This window comes from Camponotus vicinus, unplaced genomic scaffold, assembly GCF_025532165.1.
Source record: "Camponotus vicinus isolate PSW18456_S1 unplaced genomic scaffold, iyCamVici1.0 SCAF_11, whole genome shotgun sequence".
In the NCBI taxonomy this organism is placed as follows: Eukaryota; Metazoa; Arthropoda; class Insecta; order Hymenoptera; family Formicidae; genus Camponotus; species Camponotus vicinus.
The window spans coordinates 2,312,739-2,335,834 of NW_028141947.1; the positions used below are offsets into that span (position 1 = coordinate 2,312,739).

General features: G+C 35.9%; 1 protein-coding gene across 6 annotated transcripts in view; it reads right to left on the bottom strand.

The window, feature by feature from the left end:
* Positions 1–23,096, bottom strand: part of Tei (irregular chiasm C-roughest protein teiresias) — a 429,473-nt gene that overhangs the window by 63,333 nt on the left and 343,044 nt on the right. For 5 of the 6 annotated variants that reach the window (XM_083081803.1, XM_083081801.1, XM_083081798.1 and 2 more), the window contains 2 exons: positions 13,895–14,041; positions 10,305–10,577 (listed from right to left, as the gene is read on the bottom strand). In XM_083081803.1, the coding sequence (XP_082937929.1) occupies positions 10,305–10,577; positions 13,895–14,041 (420 nt within the window). The remainder of the gene's footprint in view (positions 1–10,304; positions 10,578–13,894; positions 14,042–23,096) is intronic. The other variant, XM_083081802.1, reaches the window with a different exon arrangement.

The following is a 23,096-nucleotide window of genomic DNA, read 5'->3' on the forward strand; positions in this document are numbered from 1 at the left end:
TCCATATAATCGTTCTTCATGTGTATATAACGGCATGGATAAGAGTGAATACAGCTTGCGGGTTATATACACATTTCACGTTCAGATACGGATTCACGATAGCAAAAAGAAATTATGCCGCGCAATATATGTAAGAAATATATTTAAAGAAGGAATAGAACTAATTTTCTAACACATATAAAAAGAATTCAAAAAGAACTTTAAAAATATATTCAAAAAGGTATTTTTTTTTAATCCACGTTTCCAACATCTCCTACGCTTATTAAATAAATTATAGATATTGGTATTTCTATTAAAAAAAAAGAAAAAGAAAAAAAATACGTGAAATTCAAATAACATTTCGTTGAAATAATGTTTCTTTTAAAACGGCGCAAAAGTGGAGGGCGAGCTTTATACGAGCAAAAAAAGAATTTCCACGCGGGTGTCCGAGAGCTCATTCGTGTTTTTTGGGTTTGGCTTCGTTAGAAGACAATTTTTATCGACAACGCGGGATTTTTACAGCTGCGGTCAGGCGCTTTCACGTTCTGGGGTTGCGATTGTGTGTCGTTCGATTCGTTTGAATGCTGCACGGTTCCCTCGGGGGACCCATGTACACCATCGTTTTCGGGGTTACGTGCTACGTGCATCCTGGCCCTTCTCTATTCGCGTTCGAGCCCGATATGCAGCGTAGTCGCGCCTCTCGGGTCGTTATTTCCCATCGCTCGAATGTCGCTTGAATAACGACGATCATAGCGATGTGAATTTAAATCTAATCGACCATGCTCTCTCGTACGTATCGCGTACAATTCACTAAGTAAACTAAGGTAACCCATTTTTGTTCAAAATAATTATTTTTTTCTAATACTCCCTCGTTAGCGATGTAACTGTACACATTGTAATAATTAAGGTAAAACACGAAATTTATAAAAATGAAAGAAAAAATTACGGTATATATATTAAAAATCCGTGATCGAAAAAAAATTAATTAATAAATAAATTAAAATTAAATTTAACAAAATTAAATTAGAATTAATTTTGCAAAAAATTATACGTCCAATATTAACATTAATAAATGTAAAATTTATATACAGCCTATCTATTCTCTTGACGAGAAGAAATTTGCATCGGTATAATTTTATTATAGATCCTTGAGCGTAAAACATAAAAGTAATTTTAAATTTTAAGGCTATGTCGAATTACTTTTACAGAAGATTACATTTTTTTAACTTATTATAGTAGATTAAAAACAATGAAAAATATGTACGTATTAATTAATATGTTCGTCTTAACTTTACACGAGATTTGTTTTCCCCGACGCGTAATTAATCGTTAATGAACTGCGAAGTTCGGCGCGCTCATTAGTACAAAGTACGAGGCTCTCTCTTCGCATCGCTGGATAATAAAAAGCCTTAATTTCCGCGCGGGATCGTTTCGAAGCTAGACGGACCTTTCGGTAGAAGTAGCTATCCGTGCGTTTCATAGGGAGGGGCGGAGGGAAAGGGACGTGGGTTTCCGATGCTTTAAAAAATTCAGAACATCACGGCCGTGATGAAATTGGTTTCTGGCCCGAGGCGACTCATTTTTTCCTTCCCCGCGCTTTGATCGCATAATCAAGTCTTTGTTCCGTAAAACCCTTACGCGCGCTCCCCGCAAATGACTCGGAGATTCGAACGCTCTCCTTTTATCAAGCATGCAAATATGAAGTCGCGCGTTGATACGATCCAACAGCCGCCGCCGCCGGATCCCTATCAGCATCGGGGGATGGTGCTCGTTGGGTGCACGGGATACGATGAAATTAACTCTGCCGCGGTTAACCGTGGAAAGCTCTTGGAGAGCCTCGTCTCGGGGAGGATCTGCGCCGTCGACGGAAAGTTGTGTTGATCTACCCGAAATATACTCAATTCCGGCGAGTGTTTTATGGATCAACAAAAGTTTCCCGACGCGACAACGGATAGAGTAACAGCAAAATTTATCGAGCACTTTCGTGGATAACTCTAATTAAAGCATCGTAAGCATTGAGAGCTTGTCGAAGGGGCAGACCGACAAGTATGATAATTATCGTAATTTCCGTTGTATCTCGCAACGATTTAATTACGTTTTCCTACGAAAACCGGTTCTCCAGTACCTTAACCGACAGCGATTAAGATTGCAAGAGCCTTTCAGACTAAAAGAGTCGAGTAAATAAAGTTAGGAAACGCCGAGTGTAAATTACGTGGTAAGAAAACAAAATTTAAGAGTGAAAAATATAAGGAGCGAGACCTTTAATAAGCGCGATAACTTTGGAAAATTAGTTGTTCAATTATCAAAGAATCAGGCTCGGTTGCTCGCATTTTATTTTGTATGAAAATTGTTTGCATTCATCAGAGAAACTTGTTCGAGTTATAAAATATTTATCCCGTTATGCATTATTCAAACGGTATCGTTTAGTTTGTTAATGAAGCTTGAATTTTCCACAACGGGATAGCTATATGTGATATTCACTCGGCAAACTTGGTCGGCGCGATTTAACGAGAACACACGAAAGTTTTATTGTGTAAGTTCTCGATCACCGTTCCCTCAAACTCATCTCCTTACAAATCACTTGAAGAAAAAAAAAATGCGTCTTATGTTAGTTTGCGAAGGCGTGAAGATTTAACGAACGTTTAACGAAGTAGCGCGGAGACCAAAGAGATAAGTTGAACGACAGATTCCAAAACTTTAGATATCACTTTCTAGCATTAAGGTAAAAATAATGACAGTGAAAAAAGTTAACTTTTAGCGCGACACATTGTACCAAATATTTGTATTTAGATTCTTTAAATATAAAGAATAATCATAAATTGAATGCTTGACTAATTTGCATTTACAAACACGTATAAAATCGCGATGTGGAGAAATAATCATTCAAAAAAAAGATATATTTAATATATTAAATTTTTAAAAAGCATCTAATATCTCGATAAAGAATTAAATACCTAACTGTACAAATACCTAGACAATAAAAATATCAACGTTCTCGATTTATAAATAAATCTATTGTTGGTGGAAAGAACTTTTAGTTTACAGATCCACTTTGAAAATATACAGCGGGAAAAAAAGTTTTTGCTTCATTCCAATTAAATGTTATTATCCCAAGTTATTGTTTTCAAGCAAGTTTCATAAAATTCAACGTTATTGTCTCCAAGCAAGTTTAATAAAATTCATTGATCAAAGTTTTAGGAAAGGGCAAAGGGCAGCCTGTGACAATAAAAATTACCAAAGGCCACTTTATTTTTCTGCCAAGAAGAGAAGAATAATTATACACTTATTAATTATTAATTGCAAAAAATATATTTGCCGCAAGAAAGATAAATGTATAAAAAAATTGTTGCGAAAATTAAAATTCTCTACCATTGCAATTTTATTTTAATCTTTGAAACTAGAGATGAATTATACATGGAATATTTTTTATTTTCTTTTATTTTTATTTTTATTCCTCTAAAAAAATAAAACACTTAAATATGCAAGTTTCTCTTAAAAAAATCTAGGAAATTAAATATTTATTATTAAATATTCTTTGCGTAAAATAAATTCCGAGTAATCTTTTCTCGTTCGCCCGCTTTTCTTGCAGAAAAATCAAATATTACAGATGCAGGTATCTGCAATAAACGTATATGTGTCGCGGTTTCAAACGTTTAAGTACGGTCGAGAAATATTGCAAACATGCTGCGTGTTCTACAGCACGAATATCATACAAACCGCATGTACGGCACGTTCATAATAAATTCAGCAGATGGTTGCTTTGAAGTTGCATGATACAAATATTTTCACCTCCATACACATTTCGTATCGTTATACATTCAGTCAATTCGGAGACATGTGCAGAGAAAACAAAAGATCTCTGTACAATTATTATTGATATCAATTTGAGAATTAACATTTAATCATGTACAAACACACACATAATTACGTCGATTCTTTCGGTGCGTGTAATATTTAAATTGTTTCTTTTTATTACAAAAAATAAAGATTACAAAAATAATGATATAATGTTTTATATAAAGTGTAACAAAAAAATCATGATTTTATGTTATAATATAAATTAATAATCTGGGCTAGTAAATGCAACAGTAACAAACAAATCGTTTGAAGAATTTAAAAGAGTTATTTTTATCCACCTATCGTATTAGCCTGCATTATTATTAATTTATGTTATATTATATTATTGACAGCTCAATTTATTTATTATTTATGACTTTATAGAATGTAATTTTATCGCACGTGCGTCTGAAAGAACAAATCAGTTTTCATCAAATTGGCAAATCTCGCTATTATAATTGACGAATTGATCGCACTCTCTGTATGCCTGAGTTGTTCCTGATCTTTCATTCCACGCAAAGACTGTCAGAAAATTTTGCGGCAGCGTTTCTCAGAAACGCGACGGACAGAGTCGGGTGAATTATGGAGGAATCAGGGAAGTGCGAAGCTGGGAGGAGGAGGATCGACAAGCTAGAGAAATACATTAGGATCTCGGCGAAATATTTTGATATTGGACGAGTCGGGCACGAAACGAAAACTTATATCCCGCGCGATGCACGACCCCCGAGAGAGAAAGAAAGACACGTGTATGTGTGTGTGTGTGTGTGTTTTACGTAGTGATAAAGTGAGGTGGAAAAATTATGGCCAGCGATCGACGACGGCGAAATAATTTCGATGTGCCTTCTGTGTCTTTTCATTTCCATGGAAACGTAGAGAGCGTAGAGTTCGTCGGGATAGCGTACATTCGAGCGAAGCTTGAGCGACTTACACGCACGAGTTCCCCGAGCCGCAATCAATAAGAAGTCGGGATTGCTCCAGCGATTGCTTCTCGGGCTGAATGGTGGTGGAAGAAAGAGAGCAGATAGAGAAAACGCGCGGCCACGTGGGGGATGTACGCGAGCGAATAAAAGAGAAACAGAACAGTCTGCATCTATCATCGTAAATAGAGCGAGGGAAAATAACCGAGCATATGTACCGTATTCCTACCAATCGTATCCGCGGCCCAAAAGAAGAGACGAAACTGTCTCAACGTCGTTTCGCCATCGCGAGTGTACAGCATCGTCGTATTTTAATGGATGAGTATCTTTCTGTCGTCAGGATTCATAGAAATGCCCCTGAGAATTTATGGGAGTCTACGTGCATGATTTCAAGCAAGAACCACTTGCGACGATGATGAAGAAATGAAGAAATGAAGAAATGAAGAAATGAAGAAATGAAGAAATGATTCAAAATGAAGAAATTATTGGCGAATTCAATGAAATGTCTATTAAACATATGAGTAAGAATTTTCTGTTCAAATCTTTTCGATAATCAATGAAATTATTGATTTTTTCCATCATCGAATCAGTCTTAATTATTTTATTGAGCTTGACAAATTTTTATATACATTTATTTTATTTATCTTCATAAGACTGAATTTACGCAAGATAAAGAAGTTCTTCTAGATATAATTTTTCATATTTTTTTTATCAGAAGTCGCTTGATTTGTCTATTATTTGCTATCATGTTTATTATTTCAGCGTACTTTTATTCACATGTACTTTTTAATTATATGGTATATATTAAAAGCCAGATTTAAATAAAAAGTTACATTCAAATATCACACCAACATTAATCGTGCGTTTTAACTTCAGTCTTGGCACGCAATTAGCAGGAAGTTTATTTGCATCCAAGTTTTTAGCAAAAATCCGGGTTAAAATTACGAGCCATCCGGGAGCCACATAAACTCGTTAAAAGCTAAACGAAACGAGATACGCAGCGTGCTGCTGCTACGTTTTTCGCGCTCACCCCCTTCGGGGCTGATCGACGCACGCTCTCATTGTAAGCCTGGTCGTGAACAAGGGAAAGGCAGGGAAGTCCGAGAACTGTTTTACGAGGACAAGATCCCAGAGGAGGAATAGAAAAGTTAAGTGTTCGCAAACTTTCCTCCGCGCCCTCTTTCCTATCTTCCGTTTCCCTCGCATCGTTTTCATCCGCGGATGATCCGTTCTGTCGCCACCAAGTTGTGACAATGACGCTTTTCGGGCAAAGGAAAAACGTTCTCTCGCCGTTGCCAGCCGAGAAATCGAAGACAAACAGGAGGGATTCCGCGGCAGTAGAACCGCAAGATGATAGTACGTTCTTCCATTTCCAATACGTAGCCTGAACTGTGATCTTCGTTTCGATACTTCTATCGGTATCTTGCCGAAGGAAGGAGGAAAGAACATTTCGATAGAGTGTGCCAGATTATTCCGGTCTATTTTACGAGATGGCAGTTCCTATTTCGCGTCATAAAGTTGTTTTCCTTGATTGTGGCGCGAGCTCCAAAATTGCGATTTGATTCCGAAATAGCAATCGACAAAAAAGGGAGTCACTGTTAATGTTTGCATACACTTTGTTGATCATTCAGTAGATTTATTCTAATAATACCGCGATAAATATCGAACTCTATTATTAATCTTTAGATGATGAGAAGCCTATTTTTATTCTTCAAATTATTTAGGCGCTAAAATGTCATATATAAGGGTTTTTTAGGTTCACTGAATTTAAATCTGATGTCAGAATTAGGATTTGACAGTTGACAATTGTCAATTTTGAAAAAATATATGCTTTCTTAAAAAATGTTACGCACTGAGAGAAATCTGAGATCGCTGAATTTAAATCTCAATATTCAAAATTTAGACTTGATAGTTGACAGCTGTCAATGTTGCTGAACTTCTATATAAACCAGAATACGTAGTTTCGAGAATCTAAGGATACAAATCTGATATCAAATTTAGATTTGACAGTTGACAGCTATCAAAAAGTCCTTATGAATTTATTTGCTTTTTTTATCTTTGAATTTCAAAATATATTTTTGTAACGAGATTTTGCAAAAAATATTTTCATATTTCTCGTTCGAAATTAAATATAAATAATAATTTTTTTTGAAATTTACAATCATATGAATGTTTTGTGCAATTTTTCCATTTTTGTTACCAGACGGGAAGTTTATTTTTAGGCTCCAGGAGGTAGCTTATTTTTCGTGTAACACTATAACATACAAATAAAAATCATAAAAAGTTACGAAAAAACCTATCCATCCTCTAAAAATTAAAAAACAATTACAATTTAAATTGTTCAGAGAAAGCTAATTTAATATTGATAGCGTCGATATTTTAATGAGTCTAATAATAAAAGATTATTTATTAATTTTTTTAATTAAAACTTCTTTATATCATACAACCATTACGTTTTGGTAATATCGATTAATATATTCCGGGAGAAAATATTTTAAACTTAATTTTACTGCTATTCAGACGTTCAAGTCCACCCAATCCTATTCTGGCTCAATTGCGGCTGATATTTTCTTTCCTTATACGACGTCACGTTCTGTTGACCACTATCCCCAAAGAGTATGCTACGTGCGCATCTAAGCGACCAACAGCTATATTGCACCGAGTACCTACGTATCGTCAACTTTTACCTGTTTCTGCTCTTGCCTCGGTCTCTCGAGATTCTCGCCAAGTAAAAACGCACAGATTCAAAATCATATTCGGGGACATCAGCTTCGATTCGGGCGCGAGCTTCTGAGGCTCACGTACCTTAAGTAAATACAGGAACTTTCGTATAGCGATAAAATCCGAGCATGCGAGTTTAAACTAAAGCAAAATATTATTAATTTTTGAAAAAAATTATATCTTAATTTAAAGAATTAATATTTAATAAATTATGGGGCGAATTATTAGCTGTGCGAGAATATGATAAGTTATTTTACTATTAATGATCTCGGTTTTGTGATTAGAATTTAATGTAAATTTTTTTTTATTAAATACTCCAATTTACTATACATAACTTGTTATTTTATGTTTTATAATATTAGTTGAGAAATCAATCGCACATATTAAACATATCAGAATATTTTTTATAAAGATCAAAAGAATTTTACTCTTTCAATGATACTGTGATTATTATAAAAAATAAAAAAAGTGATGTGAAATATAAAACAAGTCAATTATCATGCAGTCAATTATCGAAGATGTAATTTTAATATTAATGTAATACATAATTAATAAGATTAATTTTAATATTAATGTGTAATACATAATTAATAAATAAAATCTAAATAATATGTGTATATTAAAAGAAATGTAAATGATATAATTAATAATAGGTATCTCTTTTCTCAATACATTAGATGTTTATCTTGTAAGCTTAGAAAATTCACGAGGAAGAACAATATGATATGCGTATATTTTTGCAGCATTATAATGCGATCTGAGGGCAAATAATACTAAGAGCTATTACAAAGCTTTAATAACGAATGAAAATGCTTCACATTCTCATCGTTTAATTAATTCCTTCCGGCCGCAATGTGACGGTGAAAAAGTATTTAATTACTCTACACATGGTGCGTAACTTTTATGTAATCGTTAGCCGTATAGCTTCACGCGGTAACATTAAAACATTACGATGGTTATTATTCGGTCATATTCATTAAAAAATATTATCATAATCACGATGTAATGCTAGCCGTAACGGCTTTTTATCTGAGAGAACGAATTAATGTAACAAATTAAAAAATTTCCTTTTTCCCATTCCTGCAGAAATTTTGTTACTAAAACGCGGCATGTTTTTGTACGACTAAAATAAAGATAAATTCGCAATGCCACCTCGCGCATTAGCGTTATTTTTTTTCAAATAATTAACAATTAATGTATTAAAAGGTTATTTATATATAATTTGCTTATATTTTCTGTAATGTTCTCTAATCAATCCGGATATTCTCGTTAACATGTTCTTTTCATTTGTAACTTATCCATTTCATAGTGAAACATCTTCTTTGACTCGCTGAATCACCTACTACAACTCCATGTGAACGTGAAACATAAATACGTGAATTATATACTGTTTGAGCATAGCTCTAGTTTATTTGTTTCAATAAAACCTAACTACATTAAACAGATTAAAGGAATGCATTAACTCCGCACGACGTTTCTCGAGCGGGTCGTCAAAAGTTTATAAAACCGATAATTAATGCGTTGCCACTGTAACACAGTTAATGCGATGCCGGCTGTTATAATTAAATTTAGAACAGCAGATAGTGCGCGCAAGGTAGTTAGCCGCATCCTACCTACAATGGGGTTGAACACAATGCGACGCACCGCACAATGTTATGTTCGTCAGATACCAATCGCGGCAACAATATATCTCGCGCATGACCGACGTCACGAGAATCACAATACAATTTGTAACTCGTGGACGTGTGTAACTCATCTAATCGAGTCTCGGCTAATTTCTACCGTTTATCCCTTAAGAACAAGTACTGATTAGCTGATCAGTAACTGATGATGGTGAGTCAGTAACTTGTGATGTTCTATCAGTGACTGATTAAGAGAGTCAGTTATTGGTAAAGCTCCTCAGTTTCAATGATCAGTTTCTACATTATTCTGAAAAACTGGTTAAACACTGAATGTTACTATCTGAGGACTAGTCTTCGACCAAAACTGGTCGATTTGACCAGTTTTTGTATCAGTAACTGCTTCAATATACTGATTGTGCTGTCATCAGTTAGGATGATCATTCATCCATCAGTTAGTGCGCAGTTCTTTTATCAGTTTTGACTGTTTTACTTTCTTAAGGAATCCCACGAACAGAAAAATTGTTCCTTAACGAGAGGAAAAACATCGACATTCTACTTCAGTGATTGATTACGAGTCAGTAACTGGTAAAGCTCCTCAGTTTCAATGATCAGTTTTTACATTATTCTGAAAAACTGGTTAAACACTGAATGTTACTATCTGAGGACTAGTCTTCCACCAAAACTGATCGATTTGACCAGTTTTTGTATCAGTAACTGCTTCAATATACTGATTGTGCTGTCATCAGTTAGGATGATCATTCATCCATCAGTTAGTGCGCAGTTCTTTTATCAGTTTTGACTGTTTTACTTTCTTAAGGAATCCCACGAACAGAAAAATTGTTCCTTAACGAGAGGAAAAACATCGACATTCTACTTCAGTGATTGATTACGAGTCAGTAACTGGTAAAGCTCCTCAGTTTCAATGATCAGTTTCTACATTATTCTGAAAAACTGGTTAAACACTGAATGTTACTATCTGAGGACTAGTCTTCCACCAAAACTGATCGATTTGACCAGTTTTTGTATCAGTAACTGGTAAAACTGCTTCAATATACTGATTGTGCTGTCATCAGTTAGGATGATCATTCATCCATCAGTTAGTGCGCAGTTCTTTTATCAGTTTTGACTGTTTTACTTTCTTAAGGAATCCCACAAACAGAAAAATTGTTTCTTAGCGAGAGGGAAAACATCGACATTCTACTTCAGTAAAGATTTAAATCGGACTCACCGGTGATCTTGATGTGATAGGGTAACTGAGCTCGCCATGTGTCCTGCATTTTCCGATCGGGCGCGACGCACCGATATTCCCCAGCCTCCTGGTACACCACCCGACTTAGGGCGAGGGGTCCGGGCCCACCTACCGGATCCATTCCCGGTCCGTGGCCCCAACAACCGCCGTCGCACTCGAGGGTAACTGCGCCGCCGATCTGCACCTCCATCCTTCGGGAATCGGTTGCCTCGCCGTTCAGGGCCTCCGCCTCGGTCTCCATATCTGGATCATCTAAATGCGATTAATTTAAATCTCTCGACGCGCGATAAACTCAAGAGTCGAACTTAAACGTGCCGCCATTTTCGTATACATTAATAAGCGAAATTAAATGACTCACGATGAGAGCGTAACATTCATTTGATGCTTTTATACTTTTCTTCTAGTATGCGGATTATCTTTCTGTATTTTACAAAATATGGAAAAATATAGTTATAGAATAAAATAACGCTTTAAAATGACAAGGTCTCTACTACTTGAGAAACTTGAAGTTGCTAGGGATTTTTTTATAGCTGGAAATATCCGGGAATTCTCATGCAATTCTATTAGGATTCAGGAAATTCTTTTAAAAATTCCGTCTCTTTGATCTTTTAAAAATTCCGTCTTTTTGCTCTTATATTATAAACCAAGTGAATTATATGTTTAAAATATATTATAAATATATATATTATCAATTATATATAAATGTTTAATGTATTTATAATATATTTATAATATATTTTTTATTTTTGTTTATATATTAAATGTCTCTTAATAAGATATTGAAAATATTTTTTTAAGCAGATATTTTTTATTGTAATTTTTAGTAATTAAGAAAATGAAAATTTTATATATGTGAAAAATGCGTATCTTACTTGAAACTTTAGAGGCTCTGTGTTTTTCCTTCATATGAATAAGAAACATTAGAAAAGGCATGCAATAAAATAATTTTATTTTAAGAAAGTTACATCAAAAAATCTTTAAAATACTTTCTTTATCTGGAATTTCGAACAAAATACTTGAAAAATCAGGGAATTTTCATTTTTCTTACATTGAGTAAACATCCTGAATGAAATTTTGATTTGTACATGTTTAGAAAACCAGCAAATAATTCATACATTTTACATCGTTAAATATATATTTTTCAATATTTTGCAATTATGCAAACATATTTTTTAAAAGAATGCTATTTAAAATATGTCACATATTGCATACATTTTATAAGATGTACTTAAAGATACCCGGCATACATTTACTTCTTGTTATTTCGAATTGTTGATTCGGTATCGCTCACCGTCATCGATATCAAAGAATTACTTTGGTATCAGAAATCAGCGGCACGTACGAGGGATGAAGTTGAAACGGAATCCCTATCCTCACGTGCCGGACTCGACAAAATCTTTTCCACCGCGACATTACGTCGCGACGTACTGTCCGTTCCAACTTCTACCTCTCTTCATCCCCCCCTCCATCCTTTTCCGATTCCACCTATGGAATTATACGGCTACGATAGTTTGCTCTTCAGCTAGCACTATGTCCACAGTTACAGAGAGAGGTAAAAGGAGAGAGGAGGGAGGACGAGAGGATAGATGAGGGTGTGTGCGAGGATTGCTCGTGTCTCTGTTCGAGAATTAGAGCCGGACTGCTACTGTGGAATTCGGCCGAGAAAGAGAAAGAAGCGGGGGATGGGGGAGAGTCCTTTGAGTTAGCAAGCTGATCCTCTGGCTCATCCTATAGCAAAACAAAGGGATCAAAGTGGCGCGGATGCGTAGGAGGCTTTTACTTTCTCTCTTTCGCTCGCTCGACTCACGACTATGCCTCGTTTGTCTTGCAGTTTGTTCGGAATTTTACGGCAAACATCCCTACCGCGGCGCTTTAACAAACACGGGAAAGAGAAAAGAGAAAGGAAAGCCCGGTAATCAAACCGGTAATTTGACATTTTTCGTCAGCCAGCATTACTTCTCTTTCCGATGCTTCTCGTTATCTCCAAATTTGATATATCCTCGTCCCTTCTTCCGCGGCTTGATCGTTCCAAATCTTAATGCGATTCGCGTGCGCTAACGCGATTAAGAATCTCATACGCTCGTCCGTCTGTGATCGCGTTATCTCTAATTACTTTGATATGCCTTTCGTGTTTCTGCTAATTAAATTATGCGCATCTAAGGTGCTTTGTTGAATCTAACGTTTGAATATTAGAGGAGAGATATTTCGTGCGAAATTACAAGTATCTTTCCGGTAGAAACAATTTAATATACGATAATTTCTTCTGAGATTACATAAATTTGTGCATATTTAATTATTATCAAACATTAGATTTCGATAGTATATGAAGAACAATGTTCGTGTTGTTTATCTTGATAAAGACGAGGTGAGAAAAATCTGTTCGCGTGCCGATAATGTTGATTCCCCGCCCTGTTAAGGTGCTCCTTTAAACTACGTCCTATCTGTAGACTGTCTACAAGCCGGCGAAATTAGCGCGTCGGTTTAAACCCACCGTGACGTTATCCGGCGGATAAGTAATCCAGGAGGAGATTCGAACAGGACATAGTAGCAGTGTAATCGATAATTCCCACGGAGGAGGATGGTTGGTTTATAGGTGCTCTCCAGCCATCTAAATTGCGTAGAGATTAGGTGCTCGGAAACCCGTATCCAGCATCGTCGGTCGAAGGAGCAGACGAGAGCGAGCGAGACGGGGAGGGAGAGAGGGATAGAGGGCAGGAGAACGGGCGAAGAAGGACGAGGAGGGCGAGTTTGAAATGCAGGGAGCACATCGCCCTCTGGTTATAATGGCAAGATGGAAGGAATGGGGCTAGGTAGGAAATTTGCAAATTTTCACGACGGGGCACGGATAATTTCCGGTTGGCTCGGCGGTTTCCGCTCTTGACAAATGACTGTGGTATCCGGTTATTGGCTACAGCGACGACCCCCTTCGCATTCCGAATCAAGGAGAATGTCTCTTCGAGTGCTATCAAGTGCGCAGGGAGTAGACAATACACCAGCAAAAAAGTGTAACTGCAGACATAATTATCTCTCTTCGTCTGCTGTTGTTTCTTTATATATTTTTTTCGATGTATGGTATTATTTTAATTTATTCTAATATTTTAACCTGATTTATTTTAATTTGCAACTGTTAAATTTATCGAAATATTTATCTTGAGAGAGAAATCTATTATAATAATCTGACAAAAAAATAGATGAGCTTCTGTAAAAAAAATAAACATTTCTAATACCCTTAAAAATACATAGAATAGATTTTTAATTAAATTATTTTATATCTTGTCACATTGCCCACTTATTTTCTTCTTTCTAGTAATAAAGAATCATGTCACACAATCATGACTAAAGAAATTAATAACAAAAGACCTAAGTATCGTGGAAATGTTGATTTAGCAAATTATGTTGCAAAATTATTTCTTGGAAATCTTTCCACATGTACCCTTATTTTGTCTCCTTTATTTTTTTATCGGACAAAATGCATTTATTAGCTCGGGATGTGCGTCCCACTCGAATGCGCGGGGAATCCTATCTACGCTATTGAAAGCGACAAAGTGGCGTGACAACGATTTACTCACAGCGAACATTGAGAAAATATCCGATGCTGGTGAAAATGCCGAGCATATGCCGCGTATAGCACTTGTACCAGCCGCTCTCGGCCCGAGTGATTTTTGTGAAGTTCAACCATCCGTCATCGCTCTGCTCTACGGGGGGCGGTCCATTGTCTGAAACACAAGCGGAAAGCTGGTGGATATACGAATTAACGCGCTGGAAACAGCACGCACGGTCCGCGGATTTACGTTAACGTCGTCGCGCAGTTAACGCCAGCCAAGCGAGCCAGCTCCTCTCCGTGTAACTGATTTCGCGACATTTTTTTCATACAACTGCAGCGCACGTAATTCGACAATTAATTGCTCAAAATTGACTATTATCCGGAATAGAGAAGAAACGAATAACAATTTAAGGATTTCTATTATTTCGTTTCTCTCTAGCACGCTTATTTGCACGATTAGATTAAGTTTCCATCCAAACTTATACGTATAATAATATATGTATTACATGTATAATATATGTCCACATACAAGTAAATAAAGGATTTCAGAATAAATATTTTTTATTAATGATATTTTATATTAACGTAACATTTCGTTTTGAGATCTTATGTCACATTCAAACTCTCAAAAGAGCAAAAATCTTTAATATATCTTGACAAATTGTACGTGATTTATCATCATAATAATATACTTGGGTAGAATTGATCGATATACATCTTAATTATAGAGCAGCTAATGAATAAACAGCACAGAAACAATCAACGTTTCAACGATGTTATTTTTCTGTTGAAGTTAATGAAAGAATTTTGTGAACACTTGCTGTGTAAAAAGAGTGAATTACTTTTGTGTATTTGTGTTTTGTTTTTTGTTTAAGATTAATATAAATATGATTTGACTTTTCTATGTTTGTTTATTGCTCAAATCATATAAAAAACTTCTATTTCATACTTCTATTTTATGTAAACAAAGCATCGTAAAAAAAATCATCAACAAAAAATGTTTGTTTGAAAATCATGTTTCCCTTCAATGTTTGTCTAATATCTTAACTTGTATATATTCTGTTCTCCCCACATTTTTATACTCTATATACAAATATAAATATACGTCGTTTTTGGCAGAGATATTTATGGTGCTTTATTGATGGTAATCGATTATCTTAATATTTGGACATAATAATAATTACATCATTAGATATAATTACATTATATCATGAGATGTTATTTGGAATGAAATTATTATATATCGCGAAAATTTCAGTGCGATTCTGTCTTCCTTAAATTATTCTTAAATTGTAACATTCCTAGTACGATGTCACTTACTCCATCGAGTAATCTAATTATGCCGATTATAAAACGTATCCTTTTCGTGATTAAAGCTACTTTGGCGAAATGAAAATTGCACCAACCATTGTCTGCTTGTTCTCAACGATTTAAACCAAAAGAGAGACAAAGCTGACAAGTCATTCGTTTGAATTATTCGCAAGATAATTAAGATAATTACGAAATATGTCAGTCCGGAGCTTAACGCGTGACGGGATTAAAAATGATTACTGACCAAGCGCCATGTGGCCGCTGAATTTCGAGATGAAAATGATCGAACTGAGGAAAGGAACAATGAGGGCGGAAAGAGACGCCTGAGAGGACATTTGTTCGACTTATTCATAAGTACGGAAGTGGTTCTGAGAGGGCCAGGATATCGATGGAAATTTCGCTGCCCTTTCTTTCCCCGCTATTTCGGCACTGAACGATCATCCCTCGCCTCCGTTCTCGTTGCAACGAAGCCAAGGGGATTCGATGCAGCTGTCGGATTCGCTAGTTGAAAGTATACTCTCGCAAATGTGGAACTACCTCGGCTTCCGGGAAACAAAGGGAGAGCGTAGTCGGAAGACACGATCGTGAAAGGTTACAGAGAGCTTGCGGGAAAGATATTCAGGAAAGAAGGCGAGGGAGAGGATGGCACGTATCGAGGCCAGACGCGAAGTTTTGTGGTGAAACTTTTATATGGGCCGGCCGTAATCACGAGAGGGGATGTAGCGGTGGGTTATTTTACTAAAGAGGCTGCTCGCCTCTCCACGCACGCTGCCAAAACGTGCTCGATTGTGTTAACGGCGATCTATAGCGATGCCCCGGCAAACTTGCCGAAATGTCGTCCCGCTTTGCATGAAATAAACCCGAGCCATGACTTGGTACAAAAAGCACGACTTTCCGGTAAGCCCGGCCGGGACTCGGCCAATTTGGCTAAAGAACAAACGAAAGTGGATCGAGATGAACGCAATGCGGAGAATATTCCACCAAAATTGTAAATAAAGAGAGATTTTCCTTATGGATTTGCGTTTTGTTTCAGATTATTGTGCTTTTATCGGTTTATTAAGGGAATCTCTCAACCTATCTGTTTTATCGACGAAACACTATAATTTTTGGGCAGGTGCCATTTTTTATTGCTTGCATATAATTAAAAATCCTTTTCTACGGTTGAAGTATAGATGCAAACGGACACGGGAAAGCCGATTATATATTGAGAAAGAAAAAAAAGTACAAAATTATATATTTATTTATCGATTTTTTAGATCAACATGGCATCTAAAGCTATCACTTTATAAAGACATTATCCTTGTATAAATGTTTTGTAGCTTTTATGCATAAAACAATAGCATACCAATAGCGCACTGCACAATAAAAACTTGAGGAACTGTGAAAATTGAGTTTAGTAGTCTAATTAATAAATGGCACATGCCCAAAAATTTCGGTCCGTATGTACCTGAAATGTTGGTAAAGTAGAGTAGAAAAAGCAGTGCATCTTCTTTATAAATAACGTGATAGAGAGAGATACGGGATGAGGATTAGATGAGGGCGCTGTAATCGTGTAAGAGTTCGCCGTTCAATGAGGGATCCCTTTAAGGGGATCCCTCAACCTATCTTTTTTATCGACGAAGCACTATAATTTTTGGGCAGGTGTCATTTTTTATTGCTTGCATATAATTAAAAATCCTTTTCTACGGTTGAAGTATAGATGCAAACGAACACGGGAAAGCCGATTATATATTGAGAAAGAAAAAAAAGTACAAAATTATATATTTATTTATCGACTTCTTAGATCAACGTGGCGTCTAAAGCTATCACTTTATAAAGACATTATCCTTGTATAAATGTTTTGTAGCTTTTATGCATAAAACAATAGCATACCTAATAGCGGACTGCACAATAAAAACTTGAGGAACTGTGAAAATTGAGTTTAGTAGTCTAATTAATAAATGGCACATGCCCAAAAATTTCGGTCCGTATGTACCTGAAATGTTGGTAAAGTAGAGTAGAAAAAGCAGTGCATCTTCTTTATAAATAACGTGATAGAGAGAGATACGGGATGAGGATTAGATGAGGGCGCTGTAATCGTGTAAGAGTTCGCCGTTCAATGAGGGATCCCCTTAATGGGATCTCTCAATCATTTATTTGAGAAAATTAAAATATTATTATTTAGACAAAAATTCATAAAATTGCGAATGTAGAGCAGCATCCTCAGTTTTCTCCGTATATCATGGGAATATTGGTGCCCTCGCATCGCACGTCATCTCCGAATGAACATGATCGTATAAAGATCGACTTTCCCTCAAGCGATTTCACACAGCTGACGCACTCGTTTCTTCTCGCAGAATGTTTCTCTGCGTGCAACGTATATACGGTGTGATAGATCGCCCGACAGAACCATGATAAATTATTTTCGCGTTTTTACTTTGACTCATCGTTTGAAAGTTACCGCCCGACATACGTTGCAAGATGTCCGCCGATGGTTGAATAATGGGAATCCCAGCCGACCCGTTGTCAATTCTAGCTATTATTTAAACACATTCGTTCGTCTCAAAGCGACAAAGTGGCTTTTGCGAAGCGATATCGTAAATTTGCGTGCGATTATATATTCGTTACGATGCGGGGAATCGGGTGAGTCCGAATTCGCCCTCTCTCTACAAAGGGCGCTTTGAAGAAGACGCGAACGTGCTTTCTCGAGGCATGCGGATTGGGACGGTTTAATAAGAGCAAGCGTACCAAAAAGAAATTGGAAATGAGCGGCGGTGAGTTTGGGGGAAAGGCTCTCGCGAACGGCGAAGGCATTGCCCCGGAGCGGGTACGTGCTCCAAAGGATATTAAAGTATTTTAATTGCAGCGGATCTCGCGGAACGCTGGAAGGATTTATTCGAAATCACTCGATTGAGTCTATGAATAGGGATTAAGCTTGGCCCCGACGGTACGCGCCGTCGCGTCGGGAGCGAATTCCAGACGTCAGGAGAGTGGAAGGCAGAAATAATTGAATATTTAATAGGATAACTCACATATATAGCCGCCTCCCATCGCAGCCGCGCGGCGTCATCCGTCACGACGACGGGACGTCGATTTTTTCTGTCACGTTCCGCGTGCCGATTAATTATACAGTCTGCCCGCGCGTAATACGAAGACAGAGACGACTTTAATAAATCTAGTTATTTCGTAGCTACGGCTCGTGCACAAAAAAAATTATTCCGCCAATCCGTGGTACATCCTCGTGCTATAAAAGGCTGCGCTTTCCCGCCCGCGGTAGAAATATTGATACAGGCCGGAAGCGGAGTCGTTCTGGAGCAAAATTGGAGCGATATGCATCGCACGAGATGTATCAGAGATACAGCCCGCTGCTGAAATATTATAGTCGTCATAGAAACGGTTATATTGTCTATATCGAAATTTAATTAATTTAACAACGAGGTGCGGTGAGGATTATTTTGCAAGAGATTAAATTGCAGAGATTATTAAATTTAACAAATAATTAATATCGCAAACACAATGTGAAACTAACAGCAAGAATGTTTCGTTATTGCTATACATATATTAAAAATACTTTTGGAAACTTGCATCACGCAAACTGTGTTTACACGCAAATAATTGCGTAATTATTCAAAAGTTTCAATTTTATCTTGATTATGACACTAGGCGTAAGATTTGCACGCATCACTAAAAGGAATACTACAGAAAATTGCAGCATCGCGAATAAAGCTCTGCTCTTATCGAGAATTTATTTCTCATTTAATTCTGTAAAAAATGCGTATAAGAAATCTTTACGCACTCCGAGTGCCTAATTATCCCATCGCGATATAAGAAATCAGAGAATCCCTGATGGAAAAAGTCGCAGTCGGATGTATGAGCCAAATTGTTATTTTAAAGCAGTATTTGGCAATAATTCTTGTGGAAATCGCAGTGCCTTCTGACGTTTGGTAATAACAGGTCGTCCATCATAGTTCTTATCACTCGTACGCGGCTGATCGCAGCGGAAAGTGACGGCTGCAGCTGTTCTCAGCATTTTGTGTAACTCAATAACGAGATAAACGAAACTACACAAAGTCCAATTTTCCGAATTTTTAGATTCTAGATTAATAGCATGCTTGCTCTTATCAATCAGAAACAAAATTGATGCACTTCGTTTCACTTATTCTGCAATGCAAGTGTATCACTTGCGATGAAGTAGTTTCATCTTTTTCATTTAATGTTTTATATTTTAGCATTTATTTCTAAATTGTATAAAATAAAATTGTATTGACATAAAAGTTTTCATGGAGATGTAGCAAATTCATATTGATATGTTCTTTTCAATATCGATAAAATTTATAAAAATATTCATATACATGTATAATTCTCTAAAGAAAAAGTAAAACACAATAACATATATTCGTCTATAAATCTTTTCGGTGTAATCATTTTTATACGTCTCTCGAATCAAATCAAATAGCGTAGAAACGCAGGCTTTATTTTCAAGACATTTCTCCCGTACGACTTTGCAGCGTGTCAAGAAAAGTATAGTTTTGCTTGAAGTTTTAATGGGCAATAAATAACTCAAGGCACACAGAAAGACGGAAAGACGATCGTGATTCATTCGAGATGCGAATGGAGCGCTATAAGCAAGACTATCGAAACTCGAAATTGTTATTCACGATTGTGATTTACGTCAGTGAGTCCGATGCTTCATCATAACGGCAACGAACTGCGTCGTCAACGAATTTCTCATTTTAGTGCCTGTCCGTGCTTTTCTGATTAATTCAAGAGAAATTATAATTTTTTTTTCACCGTATAAAGTTGATCGAAAGAGCAGTCTTGCGTAAATACGTGGATCAGACTAAATAAAAACGATTAAAAAGATGTTTCTTAACGAGCGGAATACGAGCATGGAAGGGCGGATTAAAAAAGTTGGTTGAAAAGCGATTTAATCGGCCACGTTAAACTCGAGCTCTGCTTTTTCGAGGAAACGTCTGCGCGCGCGCAACACTAATCTTATCAAAACCATTAGTAAAGTTGATTCTTTCCATTGATTACAACGGTGCAAATTCTGTTGAATGCAAAGGATAATATTAATCATATTGAAATAGACAAGAGATATCTCTTTAAATTTATTTTAATTCAGTTTCAATTATTTTTCGAAATTATAAGCACCGTAATAAAAAGGTTTTACTATACAAGATAAATATTAATGCTAAATATGACTATCGTGCTTCATGTGTTTCAAAGATTAAGAATCTATTTTTTTTTAAATTTAAAAACTTTTTTTTATTTAATTTTTATTTATTTATTTGAGCCAAATTCCTAATTATTAATTTAAAAAAAAACTATATTTAAATCATTCGTTTCCCTGTAAAATTAAAGAGCAACACAGTTCCAATCATTTTTCGAAATTATAAAAATATTTTACCATACAAGATAAATATTAATGCTAAATATGATTATCGTGCTTTATGTGTTTCAAAGATTAAGGATCTATTTAAAAAAAAAAATAAAAAATTTTTTTGATTTAATTTTTATTTATTTATTTGAGCCAAATTCCTAATTATTAATTTAAAAAAAAATTATTTAAATCATTCGTTTCCCTGTAAAATTAAAGAGCAACACAGTTCCAATCATTTTTCGAAATTATAAAAATATTTTACCATACAAGATAAATATTAATGCTAAATATGATTATCGTGCTTTATGTGTTTCAAAGATTAAGGATCTATTTAAAAAAAAAAATAAAAAATTTTTTTGATTTAATTTTTATTTATTTATTTGAGCCAAATTCCTAATTATTAATTTAAAAAAAAATTATTTAAATCATTCGTTTCCCTGTAAAATTAAAGAGCAACACAGTTCCAATCATTTTTCGAAATTATAAAAATATTTTACCATACAAGATAAATATTAATGCTAAATATGATTATCGTGCTTTATGTGTTTCAAAGATTAAGGATCTATTTAAAAAAAAATAAAAAATTTTTTTGATTTAATTTTTATTTATTTATTTGAGCCAAATTCCTAATTATTAATTTTTTAAAAAATTATTTAAATCATTCGTTTCCCTGTAAAATTAAAGAGCAACACGGTTGTACAGTTTAAATATTTCTCGACGCCAAACCTTCACTTATAACAAGAAATTGTGCGGTTTCGATTTTCACTTGGGAAAAGCGTGGCTGATTCGCGATACAAACACGCACGAATCGGCTGAAGCTAAAGAGATGCACCTCTCGAAGGGGCGAAAAGCTGGTCGGCGCGGCGCAGTCGGCACGTTTAACGAATGTAATGGGTTCGGCCGCTTAAACGCTACGGTCTAATCAAGAAAGTGGTCTGCCTGACGCGAACTCGCCGCGGAAATCCCTCTCGTTCTCCGTCCGTTCGGCCTGTCTCACCCCCTTTGTCGGTCATCCCTTGTATCCCCGGCTCAAGCCATGCTGATTGACGATGAATAAAGGAAATTATGCTGCGGTGAGCTTTTATTCGCCGCACCGGCTAAAAAGCAACGTCGTTACCGATCCACGAACGACGGCATATACGCCCCGTAAATCCTGCTCCAGAATCGCAATCGGGCCGAGGGAGATCCTTAATTCCGAAAAAGGTTTAGAAATCGCGGCGCTGGATGGAGATATACGACTCGGTAACGTAGAACGGATTCAATTTGGCTTAATAAAAATATAGTAGCCGGCTAACCAGGGTCCCCCGCGCAATAACGTCTCGTAATGCGCGACGCTTTATGTGATTTAATTATGCTAATAACCGGCGATAACGAAATGCGGAATACGCGAAATTTCATGGATAAGCAGATTTTTGTTGGTACATATGCGTATCGAGAACCGTATCTCTTCAACGCCGGGTGTGTAACGCGACCGAAATTTAATACCGTGACTTTACAACGGCGCGTTGCGAAATTTATAGTCCTAGATTTCATGAGTTTCCATATTTCCGCCGTACACATGTACGATAGCAAAACGTTTTCAACGGAATGCATCGCTAACCTGGTCGTCTTTAAAATATATGTGTCATGTATATATTATAAGATAAAACGATGTAATACTCGCCCCGATAAGGAAAATGCCCCCCACATTGCTCAGATGTAACGAGCTTATCAATAAGAATTATTGAAACGAGAGTTGACAGTTGGCAATACGCACCGAGAAAATCACACGATATTGCTCTGAATGTGATTTTATATTAAAAAAGATTACAAAATTTCCTAAGTATTTTTAATCATTTTCCATTCCAAAATAAATGTCATTATGTTTATAGTTCTTATTTATTATATATATTTTTATATACATATATTTTTATATACAATTGACCTTGAAAGTAACTGTGATGAAATAATCAAAGTCAATTTTAAGATTGACAGAGGCACTTTCAGAAAAAACGTTTGATACAAAAGTTTCTTATTTCTTCACGTACAATTCGAATCTGTAATAAAAAGTACCATGTTCCCCTAAAAAAATTCAACTTCCGATCTGGATGGCGTATTTCCGGTCGGAATCAAAAGTTGAAAATATCACCATTTGATAGAGCGTATCCGATTTACTTAAAAATTGTTCGGGATTTTGGAAAAGCCATTTATTTTCATTTTAAAAGGGGTGTACGGGTGGTCTGGGACACCCTGTACATTTGAAGTATTCTGAGAAGGTGTAATTTTTATAAAATATAACCGGTGACACCTATATTCAAATGTTTCTTCTATTCGACATGTATGAGGATGTACCTTTCTTTAAAAATGCAAGAATGCCCCATATAGGAATAATTTGTTTCAGCTCTATTACAACATATATTTTTATCATTTTTGGCAGATTATGAGCAAAACGTATGAATACGAGAAAAACAACGATGAAGGTTAGACACCGCAAACAAATATCAATCTTTTTGGAAGAAATAGAAAGAGACGAATCTTTGTAAATATTCAAAGAATATTTTTACCAAGTTAAGAT